Raw genomic sequence first — 20,561 nt, forward strand, 5'->3', positions numbered from 1 at the left:
GAGTCTTAACAGGACGCACCTTCTCCTCTTTATTCCCCGTTTCTAGATCTTCGCGCCAAGGTTGCCCCCTGAGTCCTGCATTATTAGTCCTCTCCCTTGAGCCTCTGGCTCAAGCCATTCGCCAATCTGTTGTGGTTTCACCAATAGGCATTCGAAATACGCAGCATCACCTCTCATTGTTTGCGGATGATGTGATGGTCTTTTTGGAAAACGCCTCTCAGTCTCTTCCACTTCTTCTATCCTTATGCGAGGAGTATGGAAGCTTATCAGGCTTCAAAATGAACTGGTCAAAGTCTGCTTTACTCCATCTAAAGGATGGAGTAAAGCAGCGCTCACTAAATGCGGGACTACTTGTGGTTCCTAGAGTCCTAAAAAGTAGGATGGGAGCAAGAGCCTTCAGTTATCAAGCTCCTCTTTTATGGAACCAGCTTCCACTTTCAGTCCGGGAGGCAGACACAGTCACCTCATTCAAGAATAGACTTAAGACTTTCCTGTTTGATAGTGCTTATAGTTAGGGCTGAATCAGGTTTGCCCTGGTCGAGCCCCTTGATATGCTGCTATAAGCTTATAGGCTGCTGGGGGATGTTTTAGGATACACTGAGCACCTATCTCATCTTCTCTCTCTCCTTATGGATGAATCTACATCTCTCCATTGCACCTTATTAACTCTGCTTCCTCCCCGGAGTCGTTGTGACTTCACGTCTCATAGGGTCCATTGGACCTGGAGGTGTCTGATGCCTGGTGAGCCGGCCTCCCACCTTGGCCCTGCTGATGCCCCGCCCCCTCCTCTCTACCTCCTTCTGTTTCATGGATTGGAGTTCCATTCATACATTGTCATATTCATGTAATGTGTTTATGTAACTTTGTAAATGCTGTTCATTCTGTACACATGACATCTATTGCTTCTGTCCATCCGGGGAGAGGGATCCTCCTCTGTTGCTCTCCTGAAGGTTTCTTCCCTTTTTTCCCTGTCAAAGGTTATTTTTGGGGAGTTTTTCCTGATTCGATGTGAGGTCCTGGGACAGGGATGTCGTATGTGTACAGATAGTAAAGCCCTCTGAGGCACATTTGTAATTTGTGATATTGGGCTATACAAAATAAACTGAATTGAATTGAATTGAAGTTCCCCTTCAGAATAAAACCCTATTATCCTGCCTTCAGAATAAAAGCAACATATCAGGTTTCAATCGGCATCCATTTTAACTCTAAACAATAAATCATCATTCATTCTCATGCATCATACAGTTAATCATTACATTTGTCATTAAAACAGAATAATAAAACAGTGATCCTCTCTTATGTTTCATAATACATTCCTCCAGAATATTCCTCATAATATCCCAAATTAATTATCATATCTTTCTTTATGTATTAATTAAAAACATAAACTTCTCTTATCTACATGTGCAAATATATATAAAATCCACTACAACCCAACACTTGTAATTCATATTGGTTCACACAAACACTCTCCATCAGGGGCGTCGTTAGGCCTATTTTAGGGGGGCTACAGAATGTGTCTGTTGGTAGTTTTAACGAGTGTTACCTGCTTACATTCAGGTTTACTTGAGGCAAAGGTAAGGGAATTTTCCTTACCTTTGCCTAAAGTAAAGTGTCATTTCAACTAACGACTAATGGATTTTCGTTGCTTATGGACTAATTTACCTGGAAATGGGCTGGGGTGAGCTGGGATTGGTCGAAACTTAACAATTAGGTGAAAAATAGTGTTTTCCCATCAGTTATATTTAAAATCAACTGTGGTGGACACCAGAGGACTCTCTTCAAGGATCAGTTGGTTTTAGCTAGCTTGCATGCTGCTAACAAAAGTTAGCTTTCTAGAGGGTCTGCAGACTTCTGCTTTTAGTATGTTATTCAGCTCATCCAGGCCAATGTTCAGATTGAGTTTCAAGCAGTTTGGGCCTTTTTCTGAGGAGCTATTAACCTCTGAAGTAGTTTGGGTCATTTTTCAGGTTTTGAACTACTCCCACACAGGGATGCCAAGGGCTACAGAGGTATTGATACATGGTTGGGCTCCATTTGGGAGTGGCTACAACCTGGAAAAGAAAGCTAAGCTCTACGGTGACAAAATGACACAAACCTTCAATCTGAACAAAATTAACCCCATAGCCTAATTGTAGAGCCTGTCTAGAGTGCCTGTGCAAAAAGTCTCTGGGACCATGATTGGAGGTTTTAAAAAATCAGCCCCAACTCTTAACATGGTCTCAGGATTGCTAAACCATACACCCTCTTCAAATCTTGAGTTTCAGACATCCAATTAACTCTTGTGGGTGTTTTTGTGGGGATTTCACCTCATGACCTCATTGCAGGCCCTATACTGAGTGTGTGTACACAATGTGGGATTTCCAGGACTAATATTTAGGAGGTTATGGCCATTTTTGCACTTGAAAAATAAAATACGTGATTTAGGCCCAAATTGACCCTTTGACCCTGCTTTTGGGGCCCTGAACTTGCAGCTATTGGTCCCAAAATGTATGCTATTCATAGTCAGATGCCCCTCTTGTAATGCTCAAAGGATCCAGGTCTCTAAATTGCTTTAAAGTATCAAATTTGAACTAAAAGACTTTTTTCTCAAGATTTGTACGGGACATCTGGGAAGAAACGGGACATTTGGGGGAAGTTGGCACTGAGACAAATTCCTGTTCTGAAGGGTTTGGAGGGGATTTCACACCATGTCTAGAGTGTCTGTGCAAAGTCTGGAGTCTGTGGGACCAAGTATGGAGATATTATGGCACGTTTTGCACTTCAAAAAGTACGAAAAATTAAGGCCCAAATTGACATTTGACCCTGCTTTTGAGGCCCTTACCTTTCTGCGATTGGTCCCAAACTTTGGGGCATCCATAGTCAGATTACCCTCTTTGTATAGGAAAATAATCCACTTCTCTAAGCTAAATTGCTTTAAAGTAATTAATCTGAATTAAAAGACTGGTTTTCTGGGGGAGAGGATATTGCTCTACCATGACTAAAAGACAATCCTTCAATCTGAACAAAAGTAACCCCATAGCCTCATTGCAGGCCCTATACTGAGTGTGTGTACACAATTTGGGATTTCCAGGACTAATATTTAGGAGGTTATGGCCATTTTTGCACTTGGGGGAAAAAAACGGGATTTAGGCCCAAATTGACATTTGACCCTGCTTTTGGGGCCCTTACCTTGCTGCGATTGTTCTGTAGAGTTGTAATGTTTTTTATATATACTTGCACATGTAAATAGGAAAGTCCATGTTTTAAATTAATACATAAGAAAGATATGATAATCAATAAGGGATATTATGAAGAAAATTCTGAAGGAATGTGTTTGGGAAACATGGGAGAAAAGTCACTGTCACTGTATAAGTACTGTTACTGTAAAAGTGTAATCACTGAATAAGTATTATTGTAACTGTATGCTGATTGTTTTATGTTTTATAGTTATCATAACTATAAAGATGACTCAGGTATGAATGGAATGGAATCCAAGGAGGAGTAGTCAAAGTAGTGGTCTCTCTAAGAGACTGGAAGATAGGCATTTATTTTGAAGGAGCCCATCTTACTGTTTAGGGCCAAAAGGGAAGTAGCATTGTGTTTTATTGCTTAGAGAAGTCTGCCTCCTTGTACTGTTAGGCAAATAGCATGCTGTGTAGTTGAGGTATATGCATGCATACCTGATACTAATATGCTCAGTGTATGTATTGTACTTAACCTTTCGAATCTCTGTAAGGCGTGGCATTTGTCCTCTCACGTGAAGGCGGTAGACAGTTAACTATTTGAACAGATTTTGATTCATATAAATCGTTATTATAGCCTGTGGACCCAACGACACGTGAGCGCGCCCGGCTGGGACAGAAATATATGCTTATGATCCTTATTCTTTTATTAAATACTTTATATTTTAAATTACTGGTCTCAGGACATCTTTCAAAGCTCAGAATTACAGTTGAACTTAACAGGTCCCAAACTTTAGGGCATGCATAGTTAGATGCCCCTCTTTGTATAGGAAAATCCACATCTCTAAGTTGCTTAAAAAATGTATCTGAATTAAAAGACTGGTTTTCGGGGGAGAGCCTGACCTTTTGACCCTGCTTTTGGGTATGTATAAGCAGATAAAGCATAGAAAGGGCCTAGCCTGCTGAGCTTTTCACAGTAATTCAACCTTATTACAAGGAGTAATGAATATGAATTTCAAGTGGCTGGCACCTACAGTTTTCCCATAGAGTTGAAGTGCATTTTGACTATGTATAAGCAGATAAAGCATAGAAAGTAAGGGCCTAGCCTGCTGAGCTTTTCACAGTAATTCAACCTTATTACAAGGAGTAATGTGCATGAATTTCAAGTGGCTACAGTTTTCCCATAGAGTTGAAGTGCATTTTGACTTCCCCGGACTTTTGGACTAAATGGATGGCTGCACTAATGTCGTCGAAATGACACGTTTTGACTGTTAGGGAGTATCCTGAAAGTCAAAACGTGTCTTTTCGACTACATTAGTGCAGCCATCCATTTAGTCCAATTCTCCCTGGTACTCAGAGAGTGTGAGTTCACGTACGCTGACCCAAGAAAGGTGGACTAATACCTGGGTGTGAGGTACTGTCCCCCAAGTGTCTCTGGTACTTTATTTACTACCCGCCCCCAGGTGCCCCTGGTACTCGATGTACCCCAAATGGCAGGTTTTCACTTGTAAAAATTCCCCGGACAATTGGACTAAATGGACGGCTGCACTAATGTAGTCGAAATGACACATTTTGACTGTAAGGGAGTATCCTGAAAGTCAAAACGTGTCTTTTCGACCACATTAGTGCAGCCATCCATTTAGTCCAAGTCTCCCTGGTACTTAGTGAGGGGTGTTTTCAGTGTTACTGACCCAAGAAAGGTGCACAAATACCTGGGTGTGAGGTACTGTCCCCTTAAATTTCTCTGGTACTCTTTTTACTACCCGCCCCCAGGTGCCCCTTGTACTCTATGTACCCCAAATGGCAGGTTTTCACTAGTAAAAATTCCCCGGACAATTGGACTAAATGGATGGCTGCACTAATGTAGTCGAAATGACACACTTTGGCCCGCGGCGGAGAAGGGCAAATATGGTGTCGGAACCCGCGCCCTCCCGATTTTTAGCGGCCTTCTTTCCGCCCATAGAGGGAACCCGAAAAAGTGGTCTCGGAATCCTTCTCAGTAATGCAATTGTAGTCCGACTGGTACGGTGGCGACCGCTTTTTGACTGTTTTAAATGTTTTAATGAATGTTAATTGTTTTTCAATCTTGTATTCTTTTGCATTGTGTTTTGATGCTTTTAATGGTGTTATGTGAGGCACTTTGAATTGCCTTGTTGAAATGTGCTATACAAACAAACTTGCCTTGCCTTACCATGACACACCTTGACCATTTTGGATTGAGCTGTGAATCAACTTTCTCTATTAAAACCTAAAACCAAGTACCATTGTCATGCTCACCAATGACATTTTTCATGTAGGCCTTAAGTTCGTTGTGCTATGAATTATTCTACTTTTGGTAAAGATAGCTATTTGTTTTTCCATAAATGTTCCATGTTTCTGTATGTTAAAAGTACTGACTTGACAATATTGTTGAAATTAAATGGAAATGCAACGTTGTGGCTATAGGACGCAATTTGGACATAATGTCGGACCTTTGCTGGGAGACAATTTGAGTAAATGGACCTATTAACAGACAACCTTAGTTGTCCTTAATTTACAGAGTCAGATTAAAAATACAAAAAGTAATTATAATGTAGCATTATTATTATTATCAATGATTGATTTCTAGGGGGAAATTCACAAGCTACCCAGCAGTTGCTTCAATTAAGTGGTACATTTAGCTCCATCTTCACCACCTGCAACATCAAAGTGATAAACACACTAATGTGCAGAGTAATGTACAGAAACAGAGTTGTAGTCTTACACCCTTCTCTGCACTTCCATTCGAGTAGTTACCCACCCATAACTCCATAGAGACTGTGTCTGTCCCACGGCCACTTAAATTAATTCAATCAAAAGTAACCAGAAGAGGAGTCATACAAAAGAACCTTATAAAGGTTAACAACATTAGTGCAACAAAACAGTCATTTGTGATTTTAATAAACTAAATTGAAGTAATGCATCAATAATTATAATACAATATAATATACAACAATTCAAAATGGACAACTTTGCATGATGAGTACTTTTACCTTTGGGTGCTTTAATTATATTTTGATGCTAAAACGTGTGTACTTAGAATTGAGTACAAACTAAAATGTGAAACCAACAGATCGAGGCCAAGGCCGAAAGTCCAGGAAAGGAAATCACTGTGGTGCACCTGGTGGAGTCTCTAAAGGCCAAAATACCCTTCGGCCTAACACTAACACAAGGTATTTATGTCTGACTGCTTAACATGACTCACTATGTCAATAAATAATGAGTTGTGTTTTGTTTTAATCAACAGTGAGTCTACTGATCCTTGGTGAGATTGTAAATTGAAACTAGATATTTTATACTTTCCCTTACAGATAAGCCAGTATTTAACCCTCTTATTAACAGTGAATAACTACATATTGACTATGTTCAGAGCTGCAATATAGAGATTTATTAATGCAGCATGAAGGGATTTCAAAAGAAGCACACAATGTAACAGTTACACAGACCGCACAGTATAAGGAGTGCAAATGTCAGCTATTTAAAGCTCTTTGGGCAGTCCCTCCGCTGCTGACCTGTCCTGATTGGAACAGAAAGGTCTGTCAGGATGAAGAGGGGTCCATGTTAGGCCCTCAGCGAAGCAGCTGCAGATCCCTCAGCCGACACACACAAGAGCGACAGCTTTCAGTCAAACAGGAGCAGGTGCGGACAGCCAGGAAGTGCAGGAGAGTGTTTACAAGATGCAAATCAGATCAGCAGGCCATGCCACTTCGCTATCGGCTGGCGTACTGAGCACATCATTGAGCTCCAATGCTCATCTTCTGAACTTTTCCCCTTCCCCAAAGTCAACTGTCCAATCAGGCGTTTGGGTGATTTCCTAGCTGCGCAAGTCTCATAAACAGAAACTGCTATTTTACACTGCTCCAGAGGAAACTCCGGCAGGGAAAACATGAGGACCTCGTTGAAGACAGTGACCAGAGAGCAGGCCACGGCGGAGGTCTTTTGGTACCTCAACTTGCACCGGTTGCGTTGCACACTGATCCTGGCATACAGAGCTGTACAACACAGAGAAGGCAGATCAGAACTGTACGTGTATGACGGCTGTATCTTCATGGCTTGATTTTTATGACAGTAATTGTTATTCACCTGTGTCTGAGCCCATTTCTGTGAGGACTGTTCTGACCTTAAGCAGTCCAACCTCAAGCCTCTGAGAGGTGGGAAGAAACTTTAAAGACAGGAGCACCTCTCCCACCAGATCCTGTCCAGATAGTGGGAGGAGAAACACTTCAGCACAATCATCTCAAATAATTGTCGGTTAAAAAAAAAGAAAAAAAGAATACGACATGGGCACAAAAAGAAATAGATGTGAAATTTGGGATTCAACATTATACACTAATTGCTGCAGTGAAATTGTGAATCAAAATCAAACATTTTCTATGATTGAGTGATGGAATATGGTAGATTTACAGAAACAAGTTATAAATAAAAAATCTTTTCAATCAAAAGATAAATTAAACAAAAAAATGACAATGTTATAGAAATTAAACACAATTGTAAAAAATCAAATCCGAATTCAATCCCAAATTAAAAAAATAATTGTGCACATTGAGTATGTTTACAAATGCTTATCATAAAATAACATAGCATGAGGATAATTCCCTTTTCCAATGTGTATTTTTTCTACTCCAAGGACAAGCTTGTCTTCCTGAACTCTGCAAATGCCCTCACTTATTTAAATAATATTCACATTAAGACAATTTCTTTCCCTTTAAGCATTCTACATAGAAAATAGTACATAGAAGAAAAAAAATGAATTCTTTAATTCACCTCAGCTGAACGCTGAAAAGAAAAAAAGCATCCTATTTGAGAACATGCGTGTGGGTTTGTTTGCATATATATGATGTCATACTGTACCTTCTGGGGTGTCTTCAGATCTTCTTGGAGCTCCAGAGGGTAGGAGATGTTCAGCTGCCCCAGAGGAACCCTCACCTCTCCCAACGCTGTGTGTCTGGAGAATTTATCAAAGTGTCTCACCTGAGATGCACAAAGACACGAGTCACGCACAAAACACTCCTTTTTCGTCAACTGACAAAAACCTTTTCCAGTGATTTGAGCGATACTCAGGGTGAGAAATGGGTCAGTTTACTGCAGTACCTCCATCCTGAGGTTGATGTGATGAAGCTCCTTGCCCTCTTGCAAAATGCAGCTGAACTGGTCTCCAAATAAAGGGTTACAACTGCCTTTCACGACCCGAGTCCGCCACTCCTGCAGCACCGTCCACAAGATGCCCTGAGAGGGTTACAGCGGCAATGCCCTTAACACACTACCTTCCGTAGTCTCTGTGCCCAACAATTCGTCTAATGAAGTCACTTGTTGGCTGACATACTGTACGTGTGGAACTGATGATGACAAAATTACCTCCTCGCCCGTGCGGTGGTCCACTTCTACTCCCTCGAAACTTGCCCCCATGACTCTCAGCTTAACAAATGGCTGGAGGCTGCACGTCTGGCCGGGCTCCAGTAGCCCCTCCACCTGCAGGACGGTGACCACCAGCTGGGATTGCGGTTGGTCATAATAGATGGAAAAACGTAGCGATCCATCGACCTGGTATAAGAGGACGAGTTAGGAAAAGCACACCAGTAACCCAAGGCTAGTATAATACTGCTTGGTGCCAGCAGCCAGACGATGGAGAACTAAAATCAATATCTGTGTGGAAAATGTGAACACAAATGTAACTCTTCAACAACAATAAAGACAATCGATGTCTTGAAAAGATGAACTTAATATGAAATGAATTAAACAAATCCTATTGCACAGTATACGTCCATAAACAACATAAACCTCCCATAAAACACAATGAGTAGGAAATTCTTCCACTGCACAAAAGCCATTTCATGTAAAGTATGTAATGGACACAAAAAAACATTCGTAATGGAGACTTGAATAGTTTTTAGAGACAAAAAGTGCCTGAGCAGACTAACAAAGCATTGTTGGTGGATTGTCACGTGACGACGGGATTATCCAATGAGGTACTACCCTTTTAATGTTGGCCTGCTCCCCCGGGCCTCCATCCGCCTGACTGGATCTCGAGGAGCGAAACGAGGCCTGGGAAAGACAGCTACTCAGCCTGCGGACCTCTGTGCTGACGTTCTCCATCTGAGGAGCATGCAGGACACACACACGCCGTTTTCCCTCAGTGCTGCTGCTACTAACTGCAGCACCGCCAGCTTTTATTTGACTTGTGACGAGCCTCAACTCTCCTTTGTTTGAACAAGTTCATCTTCATTGACATAGACAATGTTGCCAATGTCGAAAACATCGGGTCTGGCCAAAATAACAGAAACGCCCAACAGTATAATATAATCGTTTGCATTCGACGTGCCATTGAAAAGTATCGCTAAATCAAATCACTTGAGGAACTATTAATGTTAAAAGGTCACAGAGTCAGGGGGTGGGAAGGTAACAGCAGACTGAGTTATAAAACACAGCTCATGTGTACTAGATCAACATAGATTTGTTTGCCGACGTGATAATAGTGCAGCTAAACACATCAATGTCAGGATAGAAACCTGATGCAGTAGGGTGGCAACAGACTACATATGACAATCTGTTGACATTAAAATGAAAATATAGAATCGCTTGCTCTATCCACACCTCGAATTCCTTTGGTCTTACCCTCATACTTGGACCTCCTGAGTAGTTTTCAACTGTTGACTTTTCAACTGAGTACAGGGGATCACTGACCACTAAAATAAAAAAATAAAATAAAATCAGACACAAGAATACATTTGATAACTACTTTTTTGGTCATCCACCCGGCATCAGCAATAGGTGCGCTGTACCCGGTACTGTGATCTGATCTACTCACCAGCACCATGGCGGGGGACTACAGTGTGCCTCTCCGTGCAGCACCTGATGACCTGCCATATCAAGATGCCGAGCGCCAGCAGAAGAATAGCGACCGAGATGCCCAGGATGCAGTACTTGACGGTGTCCGTGAACGGCATTCTCAGATCTCCAGCGATCGACAGCAGCCCCTCGGGGGCTGGATAGTCCATCAGCCTAACCCTGACTCTGCAACACAATAAAGTAGGACCACGTGAGGGCACAATAAATGTAGATTACAGAACTGTGGGACGGCGTAATGGGCCTGTGCAAAGCCATATTGGAAGTTCAGCCATGGAGCAGCACCAATATCTACAACAGAGGATTCCTGTTGGATTCCATCACTACAAGTGGCAGAAGTCCTACAGCATTCACACTCACTAGCTGTTACGCGTCGGCATTACAACGGCATATGACAACTTTTGCCCTGATCCAGGACATTCACAGAGTCATGCAATACTTGGGAAGTGATGCCAGAGCGATCAACATGATGATCAACATGACGATGACGTTCATAAAAAAAAATTAAAAAAACGGGTTTCTCTGCCGCGATGACTCCCTGCAAATAGCTTCGGGGTTTCAGCGTGACCAACAAATTATTCACAAATGTAAACTTGGGTTCTGTGAAACTTGACCAGGTTCTGACTTTGTGGACTAATCAATTACCGTAAAAAAATAATCTGTCAATAGATTGTCTATGAAAATAATTGTTCATTACAGGAGGGTTTCTTTTTTTCTATTAATTTTGTGAACCTTTCTAGATAAGAGTGGTAATATAAATCAATTATCTTGAAGATACTCATTTGGACGAAAACAGCTTGGCACACATTGAACATATAGCAGGAAAAGCACAGGTATAAAGAATAAAATGAATGATGAGCGAATTCCATTTAGCTGCTTCAGTTTCCTGGTACTGTTCATGCTGCGTTTCCCCTTAAACTGTCAAGGTTTGCTGGGACACTTGAATGGAACGGAGCGACCTTTAATGGCTTTTTGGCCTGCAGGTCAAACTGCACAAGACGGAGCCCTGGTTTGACTTCAGTTCCAGGTGAGCCATTAAGTAGATCAACTTGTATACATGTTAATTTAGGGTCTTTAATGGTTTGACTTTAATAGTTGGATTATTCTCTGAGGTAAATAAAAAACGGTGGTCAGACAGACATGATTATCTGTCATCAGGAACGGTTTAGTCAAATAGCACTTACTCCTGCTCACACTGCATGCAAAACAACGTGAACAGTGCGGGGGGGAAACGACAAAGTTGGAAGTAGTATTTGTATTTATACAAAAAAGAAGTTGGCATAACACACGACTATTCAGCTAAAATGAGCTCAGAACCTTGTAAAAAGAATAATAAACATGAAGGACACACAACCACATTTACCTGCAGCAATGAAAAGTTCATCTTTTTTTCCTTCAGGAACCCGAGCATCTTCTCTAAATCTCATCAACAAAAATAATCCAAAGCAGCGCCTTATACTAGAACCTCTCTCCTGTTTCTGCTGCTGTGTGCACACTCCCTCTCCCCACACACACACACACACAGAGAGCACATGACCAGGCAAACTGGTTTGATAAGATTTGAATGACAAGGAGCTTGGCATGCCCTTATCTTCAGCTCTGTTGCTCTTAAAGATCCAACAAATGTTGACGTCAGACGGCTTCAACAATTTGGCCATGCACCTGCGGCCAGTTAGCGCCAGAAATATTCTACTGTATACCATAGTCAGAGTGCGCTCTGCTCTATCGTGCACCTGTGCCCAAACCAGCAGTGGAGACAGGTGCTGTAAACCGACAGTGATAAGACGCACTAAATTTGACTCTGCCACAATTGTACAGCGAAGTGACGCTGAATGACATTTACCTCACCTTGTGTTTTCATTGTCGTCTATCATTCTTGCAGGACTGCCTGCACAATAGGGAAACTACAAACGGCCCTTAAACAAATGGAAAAAATATGTCGAGTCACCCACCCTGGAACAGCAAGTTATTACAAGTAGACCAAAACTTGTCGCTCCATGAATGAGGAAGAAAAAACGTTTTGACGAAACTTCCTTGTTTGTCAAGGAACAATGTCCTCCGACACCGACAGCTGACGACAAGATCGTCTTACAACCATACAGTTTGGCACAAAATCAACTACAAGAATAAACATGTGTAAATTGAGGACCCTTTTTTTACTGGAAGACACACTCATGGGAATTTAAACCTTTTAATACCGTTTCACAACAATGATGCTCAAAACTCTAAACAGTAAAGATCTAAAATAATTACTAAAAATAGGTAAACAATTTCCATTTTACCGTATTTAAGCAGCAGCCTGAACTATTGCACATGTGGTATTGCACATGCTGTCTGTAGATACTATATTAGAAAGTGAAACTGCAGATAATTCACTTCATTTCTGCAAATCCTCACAATATGTGTATATTATGTTTGTGTGATGTTTGGAGCTACTTGGATCCTGAATTTCCCTTTAGGGATCAATAAAGTACTTATCTATCTATCTATCAATACAACCGTAAAACTCAGGGGTAAAACAAAGTATTTTTGTCTGGGACAATGACGTTGATGTATACGTTAATGTTTCCATTTGAACACAGCTTGGATAGATGCTTTTGTAAAGCATCTATCAGTATACTGGGTGGACAGTACGTCGGATTTTCTAAAACGCTGTGCTCTCTGAGTCGTTTAACTTTGCTAGTTTAACTAGTTGACGATGATCCTAACTGGACTGAATAGCCATTCAGATCCGTTAGACGGGCTTATAAGATGAGTCACCAAGGCAAAATCTCTCCCGTAAAGTTCAGAAATGACCCGTGATCCTTTTCAGTCAGGCCACCGATCACAGTCAGGAGAGAAGAAACGCTCTCCTCCGGACTCAGTGGAGCCTAAAGAGACACACACACACAACAAAAATAAAAGTTATTTGCGACAGACTTCTTAGAAATGTCAATACAATGGAGGGCATTGGATAGAGCAGGCGCTCTTGTACCTCAGACCCCCCCATGTCAGTGCGGACCCAGCCGGGATGTACAGCCATACAGAGAATCCCATCAGGCTCCAGGTCTACAGCCATACAGCGACTCACCATGTTCAGGGCGCTCTGAGAACGGAAGCAGAAACAGGTGACTGAGCTACGCGACACAAACCTGATAACTTGCCACGCTGGATCTGTCTGGTACGTTTATCCTAAAATGTATTGCTGCAAAATGTTCAAACATCCTATCTCCAATCAGACCAAAGCAGAGTTGATAAATATACTTGCTTGATATCAATCGATTAAAAAAAACCGACATATGAGACATATGTCGTTTTTTTAATCGATTGATATCAAGCAAGTATATTTATCCAATGGTAGCAATACCTTGGACGTCCTGTAGGGGTACCATTTGAAGTTGTTGGCCCGTTCGCCCCAGTTGAGCTCCACGGAACCGAGCAGAGACGTCATGTTAATGACCGCCGCCCTCTGGATGCCCATGCTCCCCACGCCACCTGCTCCTCCTCTCAACGCAGCTCGTTTCAACAGAGGCTGGAAGGCCTGGCGGGGGCAGAAAAGAAAGAAAAAACAAGAACACACATCACAGCTGAAGCCGGAATCAACCTACTACACAGGGTTTTCATGAGATGGAGAGATCCTTGGATATTCAAAAGCTTGTGACCACGAGGATTACAGGACCAGGGGAATTTAAATGTTACGATGAGGATTTTAATAACACAAATCGCTATTTGCAAATATATCATATTAATAACACAACGACATCTGTATACAGAATGTTAAATTCTAGAGATAACGATTTTAGAAATTATTTAATTATTAAATCTCGAATTATGGAGCATTTCCAGTCAGAGTAAAACACATTTCACTTTGTAGTCTGTGGGGAGGAATATAAATAGTGCCCTCTGGTGGCAGCATGTCAAACTAACAGAGACATTTGCTTGTATTATCCATTTCAAGTGTAACCAATGTAGTGCGTTTCTATGACTCTGTTCACACCGTTTACATCAATAGCCAAATAGAATAAAATCAATGTAGGATTCATTTGGGGACTGTTGTCTGTGTGTATGTTGTATTAGACTGCATTGGCTTTCACTAGGTGTGCCTAATAAACTGGCAAATGAATGTACAAGTATCTCAGACAACATTGCAGTTGTAATGATGACTTACTGGAATCAACATTGAATGACACATTTGATAAAATACCTAGTGATTCAATCCAGAGCCTGGTTGTTTTTCGTATTTTTACAAAAAATTCATACTAATAACATAATAATAATATATCATACAAGTGGTCTGAATCTATCCCACCTGAATGGGCAGTCAGGAGGACCCACAATTTTCAATTCTCTTATTTTACAAAGCAGGAATGGTGGTTAAGTAGTTTATGTACAGTTATATTGTGAATTAGGGCAATAACCAATGATAATTGTCACAATAAATTAATCTGCGGATTATCGAATGAAACATTTACTGTCTTTTTAAAAAGTAAATCATAATTTTCCATCTTCAAATTGCTTCTTTTGTCAGACACACACACACACACACACACACACACACACACACACACACACACACACACACACACACACACACACACACACACACACACACACACACACACACGCGCACACACCCCCCCCCCCCCCCCCGCGCTGCCATGACGCAATAAGGCTCGTCGTTACAATGACTGTCCTTCGAGCATCTGAAAAGATCTACTCAGTGTCGCTTCTTCTCCTTCATATTTCATAACCTGTTGAAGTGAGGGACGCAAGCAAAGCACCTATAATAATAAGAGTATAATGAACATTACCTTGGTGATCATTAGAGGAGCCACCGCATTGGTGTGGAAGTTTTCGATCATCATCTCTGCAGTGGCGGTTTGAAAGTCGGCCACCACGTTGATCCCTGCATTGTTGATCAGGCAGTTCAGACCCTCCTCTTGCACCAGCTGGCCCACCTCCTCCACAGAGTGATCTATGCTCTCCTGGTTCACTACGTCTAGTGCAGAGACACATCAACACTGCTAATCCTCGAAAGTTGAATGAAACAAAATGGAAAAAAAGAAGAAAAATACATGCTGAAGATCTATTAATGAATTATTCAGTTTAACGTCACGTCGCCAGTGTGTACAGGATTCATGCCATGTCTTCAAGTTCAAACATGCATGAGGCCAACAAGTAGGTTGTGTTGTAAGATGCAGGTTGCTAATCTTTTAGGGAAACTTCTTAATTCTTGGTTATTATCTCAAACATGGGACATGGAGACAATAATTTAACATGATTCATTCACATCTAAAATAAACAGGCCTTTTATGTTAAAGTTGAGGTTGTGTTTGGGTTAGTCGTTATGGTTATTATGGTGTTTTGTTATATATTGTACCATTATTTGTTTATGCACACCAACTATTGGTTCTTCTCTGTCTTACCCAAAGTGATGATGTGGATGTTGGGATGTTTCTCTGCCAGCTCCTGAAGTTTCTGGAGGTCAACACAATATCATGTTGTTGTTAGTTGCTAAATATCCAGTGTGGGGGCGTTAACTGTATGTCACTAGCTAGTGACGTCACTGGTCCGATGTGCCTCCAGCATTTTACCCATGTGATTGAACGCGTGGAGCGCTGACAGGGTGGTTAGCTCCGAAGATACCTGGAAGTCCATTTGTTTACCTGCGCGCTCGCGGGGCTCCTGGTCGTGGCGATTATCTTGCCCGGTGAGAAGTCTCCACTCGCCAGGCTGCCGACGACCTGCAGCCCGAGACCTCGGCTGGCTCCCGTCACCAGCACAGAGCCGCAGTTTTTAAAATGCATGGCGCCACTCATCGCTAACGTTAACTACCTGAAACAAATGCCGGTGGCTCTCTGGCCGGGTGTTTATTGGCTCGTGACGGGTTTCTTGCTGAAAGCCTGCAGGCTGTCGCGAGACTCCTCCGGTAGGTGGGAGGGTTGCTCCACGGAACCAAACGAGCGAGAGCCTTAAACCGTCACACTGAGCAGTGGACACATGGGCTGGACTTGTCTTGCTCGGGACTAATCGGTTCACACTTCCCACAATGCACCGCGCACATAATCCCTCACAGTTTTTTAAAATCTGATGCTTTAAATGTTAGTGGTTAGAGCGATTGAATACAAGCAAATATCTAATCTTTGGTTATGTCAATTTAGGTGAGACAAAATTGACAATGGAAATCGAGGTGAACAGGCTTGAAAACAACAACAACAGAGTTTACAGAGTATGATGCCTGGAACAATGTTCATATTATGTTGTGTTATGACATGAATTAAAGCTATATATTATAGTTTTTTAAAAGTACCGTAAATAATGTAATGTCATAGGTAAATATCTAAATTTGATTACAGCTCTGCCTAATGAGCTATTGAGGGAAAATATAAAATCAAATCATCGTATCAATCTTTGAAATGTTTTTTTTAATTTGGATGTTTTACCTCTGTGCACTTGTTGTATATACATAAAATAGATTATATCGTAAACAGCCATTTTGTTGCCCGTGCAAAATGCTTATTAAAATAGTAAAATCCATTTATGGTTTTCAGAATGTGCTTGCTTCCAATTTTCATCTTTAATAGATTACTTGACAAAACGAAAGGGGCACTTTCCAAGAGGCAAACGCATGATATAATAAAATAATTTGATTTTCCCGATCCATTCGTTATTCATGATTAGATAGTCTGGCTTTCATGAATTCTAATTTTGCAAAGGAGAGAGGCATCCACGCTTTGCTTTTGCATTCAGTTAGTTTTCAAATATTGAAGCTAAGATTGAGGTGCAGAGATAAGGGTGACGGCACAGCTGATGGAGCTTATGCACTCACAGCACACAGATGGTTTCTCTGGCAGCCTCCCGAGTCCAGGTTTTCTTAAAGCTCTAGTTCTTGGGAGCATGCGATATCCCTGGTCTGCTTCAGGTCAGTTAATTTGGATTTTGGCTCCTATATGCCTCCATTTACAGACACATTACTTTGGCACAGAAGCACACATTGCGGATGATGGGTTGGTAGTGGCACAATGTGTGGTGCAGAGCTGGCGGGTGTTAACTGGCTCCCCTGAGCATACACAATAGTGAGGTATTGTCTCTCCAGGAAAAATCTCCAACCAGTTAATGGCTTAGATTAGTGGAGGTCTGTCCAGGAAATGGTGGAGAGTAGGGATACAGAATGTGATGTTTCCAAATTTGCCATAAAATCCCAAAAGCCCTCAACAAAATCACATGAATAGTCTAAAGTCCAAGTTCATCAGAGTTCATTTAACAATGCTGTTGCTTTAAACAGCTGCCTAAGAGCAATCCAGCTCTATGACTGACCGGACAGTTCTTTAAATAAAGTTGCTGAACTCCAAACTTTAACTCCATTGTTTAATTCCCCTTGTGTGCCTTTCAGCTGTGTAACATTCAACCGAAAACCAAAGACATGGTCGAGTCACTCAAGGTGGATTTTCTGCATCTGAAAAGTATTGATCATTTGACATAGTACTTTTTCTCATTGCGTCCCTCAAGGATCCTCTGTCCAATGTTCTTCCTGAATCATTGGCTTGGTGGTAAGGAATAAACACTTAATGGGCCATGAAAGGATAAGGCATAATAACATTGAGGATCTGCATGCAAACCAAGGTAAAGGGTATTCATTTCTCCAACTACTTCACTGTTTTGGAGGCTTCCGAGCTGCTACGATTCTGGGTCACTGTCCCTTTATGTACGTTTTGTCAGCCAACTTGAAGTTTATGCTTTAATATTAGATCTAATTCAGGTGTATCACAGGTGAAGTGCTCAGGTTTTGTTTTTGTTTTTTAAAAGGAAACTTCCACAGTTTCAATCTGTTGACATTTTTCATCTTTTTAGAGTAACAATGTCTCAAATGACAATGTGAAAACAATTCTTCACAACAAGTTTCAGCTCAACAAATAAATGATGTCATGTTGCTCTGGAACTGCTGGATGTGTAAATATGCAACTGTTAGCTGACAAATTAGCCCTATCAACCTAAGGTGATACATCAATGTTGTTCCCCGCTGCCCCGAGTGGCCAACATTAGTTATTGCAGGTTTAAAGTTTATAGCTTTGCATAAAGACTAGAGCCGGTGGCACCCAGTCAGGAAAAAGTCATACCCCCTGCACAACCTCAACTTGTTGTTTGTACTCTGTCACGGTAGGGTGATTAATTCTACCTTTGAAAGGAGCCATGCCAGGTGTTTCTCCCTGTCTCTCCAGTCTTTCAGCCATTCTAAGCTTTAAGCATCTCCAGGCTTGAGCTGATTAAAAAACAGAAACACATGAGTGATGTTGCTCTTTTCATTTAATTCCCAGAGAGAATGCAAATTAGGATATTTACACAAATGGCAAACAATATTTCTTTGAATAGTTTCTGCTTGACACAAACATAACAATTAATAAATAGAGAATTCTGCTTTTCAACCACAGTAGCAGTCAATCCAGCTACAGTAGGACTTTACTTTTGTGTTTCAGTGCGACAGCCAGTCAAGTTGTCAGTCGGGTAACACCAAAGAACCTTTATTAACGGTCGTGTTAAGTGTGTGCGCGGATGTGTGGGATACACAAGAATCTAGGTTGTGACATCCATTATCCAATCACTTATTTAATTCACATGAGCTATATTTAAGGAGATCATAAATAAAATACCAGGGTTCCTTTCATCGATGCATAAATCATAGCCGTTATCCTCTTACATTCATAATCTCTTCTCTCTTCCCCTTGCACACAGTGTAGTACTCTGCCTCCAGTCTTTATCACGTTGGTTTATCACAGTGGATGTGTGATGGATGATGATGTGTTTACATGCACAACAGTACCCTTCGGTTATTCTGTCTACTCAGCGATTCACCTACCGAGTTTGCTGGCGTGAATGCTGTTTACCGAAACCTCATCATATGGAACCCTGAACACAGTTTAAGATTCAATACTATTTAATGTCCTGAGGAAAAAAAAATTCAGTCTGCCAGAAGAGAACATAAAATAGTGCAAATCAGTAAAAACCATATCAGCAGAAAAATAAATCACCCTCTAACCCTGAACTGCTGAAGGAGAATGCCTTCCATTTCAAGAAGTCGTGTCACATCTGGGCACCACATGCAGTGTTTTTATCCTCTTTCCACAATGGAGAATCTAAAGAATTTATCATTTGTAAATTATCAATGTTACAGACCCTGATAAAAAAAATAAAAAAAACGTCTGGTTCAGCAACGATGCTGCACCGCATTTACATCCCTCTTTTTCTCAGAGCGGTCAACATGGGACGGGGCGTTGCACTGCAAACTCCGTCACCACAAAGCCCATCTGATGATGAAGAGTTTGTTATTTGCTATTTTACACAGCTAGACGACATCCCAAAATCAAAAATACAAATCTTCGCTCATACCTGTAGTGCTATATATCATTCTAGACATCTCCATTGACGATATCTCCATAACTAGGTAACTCACAACAGAACAATCTTCTCTATTGATAAACAGCGCTACAGATAAGAGGTAATAATATGTCTTTTTCATTTGGGGGTGTCCCAGGACATTATAAGACAAGAGAGAACATGACAAAAAAACATTAGCATCAACAAATCTTCAATAAATAAATCGACTTGAGATTGACCTTTTATGGCAAAAAGGTATGAAATAACAAATACCTAATTATGTTTGTCATAAAATGACATAGTATGGCCTTTAGTTTGTCATTTCCCCTTTTGAGCAGATTAATTCCTAAACAACAGAGTTCATCCTGCATCTGTTTGAGATCAGTTTAATTAAAAATGCAAAATTGACGCTGCCTTCTGCTCCCAGAGTGGTAGGGATCAGGGATTGTAGACGCTTCATGCCTTCTGCGGTGCCTTTCATTCCGACTCTTCCATTCAAACCCATGCAGGTTACCACTCGTTGTCGATGGCCGAGCAAGTGAGAATTCTTCATGAGTGAGCTGCAGCAGCAAGGGAATATCTTTGGAAGGACATCTTCCTGCTTATGCAGATGGTACACAACATGCGTTGATGTTTTTTTTCTTCTTTACTTGTGGCTGACTGACATAATATTGTGAGGAAAGAGACGAATCGAGCATGGCACCGAGGTATCTACGGCTGGCCAACGACTGCATCTTCGACAACATGTTTATTCAGATGGCGCCTCCTTTCCAAACTTTATCAGCAGCTCTTTTTTTCTCTTTTTTTTAATGATGTGCATGGTTGTTGTAACCAATGCACTCTAGCCCCTCGAGCGTGGTCTTTTCAGAGCGCTCACCATTGTTTGAACGTCGGACGACAACATCTGACTCCCCTCTATACGGCTTAGTTCACCAGGGTCTACATATATATAAACACCTCACTTTGTCTCACACTGACATACGGCGTAATTTCATGATGATATAGCACTATCGTGATATAATGCAATTCAATTACAAATTGCATATCAATTGCACTTTAAACCGAGACTACTTCATCTTTTTCATAAGTAGAACAACGCTCTCTTGCTCAATACACTTAGGAGTTTTGCTCTTGCGGCAGTAGTAGCTTATGGTGGCTAATTTGAGCCTGGGTTAGCAAACGTAG

At 41.3% G+C, this 20,561-nt stretch overlaps 2 protein-coding genes across 2 annotated transcripts; both read right to left on the minus strand.

Moving 5' to 3' along the window:
• Positions 1-6,082: 6,082 nt before the first annotated feature.
• Positions 6,083-11,685, minus strand: syt19 (synaptotagmin XIX). Its single transcript, XM_034534139.1, has 9 exons — positions 11,389-11,685; positions 9,988-10,193; positions 9,795-9,865; positions 9,156-9,275; positions 8,538-8,723; positions 8,274-8,408; positions 8,034-8,153; positions 7,266-7,377; positions 6,083-7,174 (listed from the first exon to the last, which is right to left on the minus strand). Exons 2-9 carry the CDS (start codon positions 10,175-10,177, stop codon positions 6,867-6,869), a joined length of 1,242 nt encoding a protein of 413 aa, XP_034390030.1. The 5' UTR covers positions 10,178-10,193; positions 11,389-11,685; the 3' UTR covers positions 6,083-6,866.
• A 517-nt stretch (positions 11,686-12,202) lies between these two features.
• On the minus strand, positions 12,203-16,050 carry si:dkey-12e7.4 (uncharacterized protein LOC558132 homolog). The gene is made up of 6 exons (XM_034535396.1): positions 15,671-16,050; positions 15,431-15,482; positions 14,816-15,003; positions 13,372-13,545; positions 13,000-13,110; positions 12,203-12,895 (listed from the first exon to the last, which is right to left on the minus strand). Exons 1-6 carry the CDS (start codon positions 15,821-15,823, stop codon positions 12,782-12,784), a joined length of 792 nt encoding a protein of 263 aa, XP_034391287.1. The 5' UTR covers positions 15,824-16,050; the 3' UTR covers positions 12,203-12,781.
• Positions 16,051-20,561: the final 4,511 nt, after the last annotated feature.

This window comes from Cyclopterus lumpus, chromosome 6 (assembly GCF_009769545.1).
Source record: "Cyclopterus lumpus isolate fCycLum1 chromosome 6, fCycLum1.pri, whole genome shotgun sequence".
Taxonomy (NCBI): Eukaryota; Metazoa; Chordata; class Actinopteri; order Perciformes; family Cyclopteridae; genus Cyclopterus; species Cyclopterus lumpus.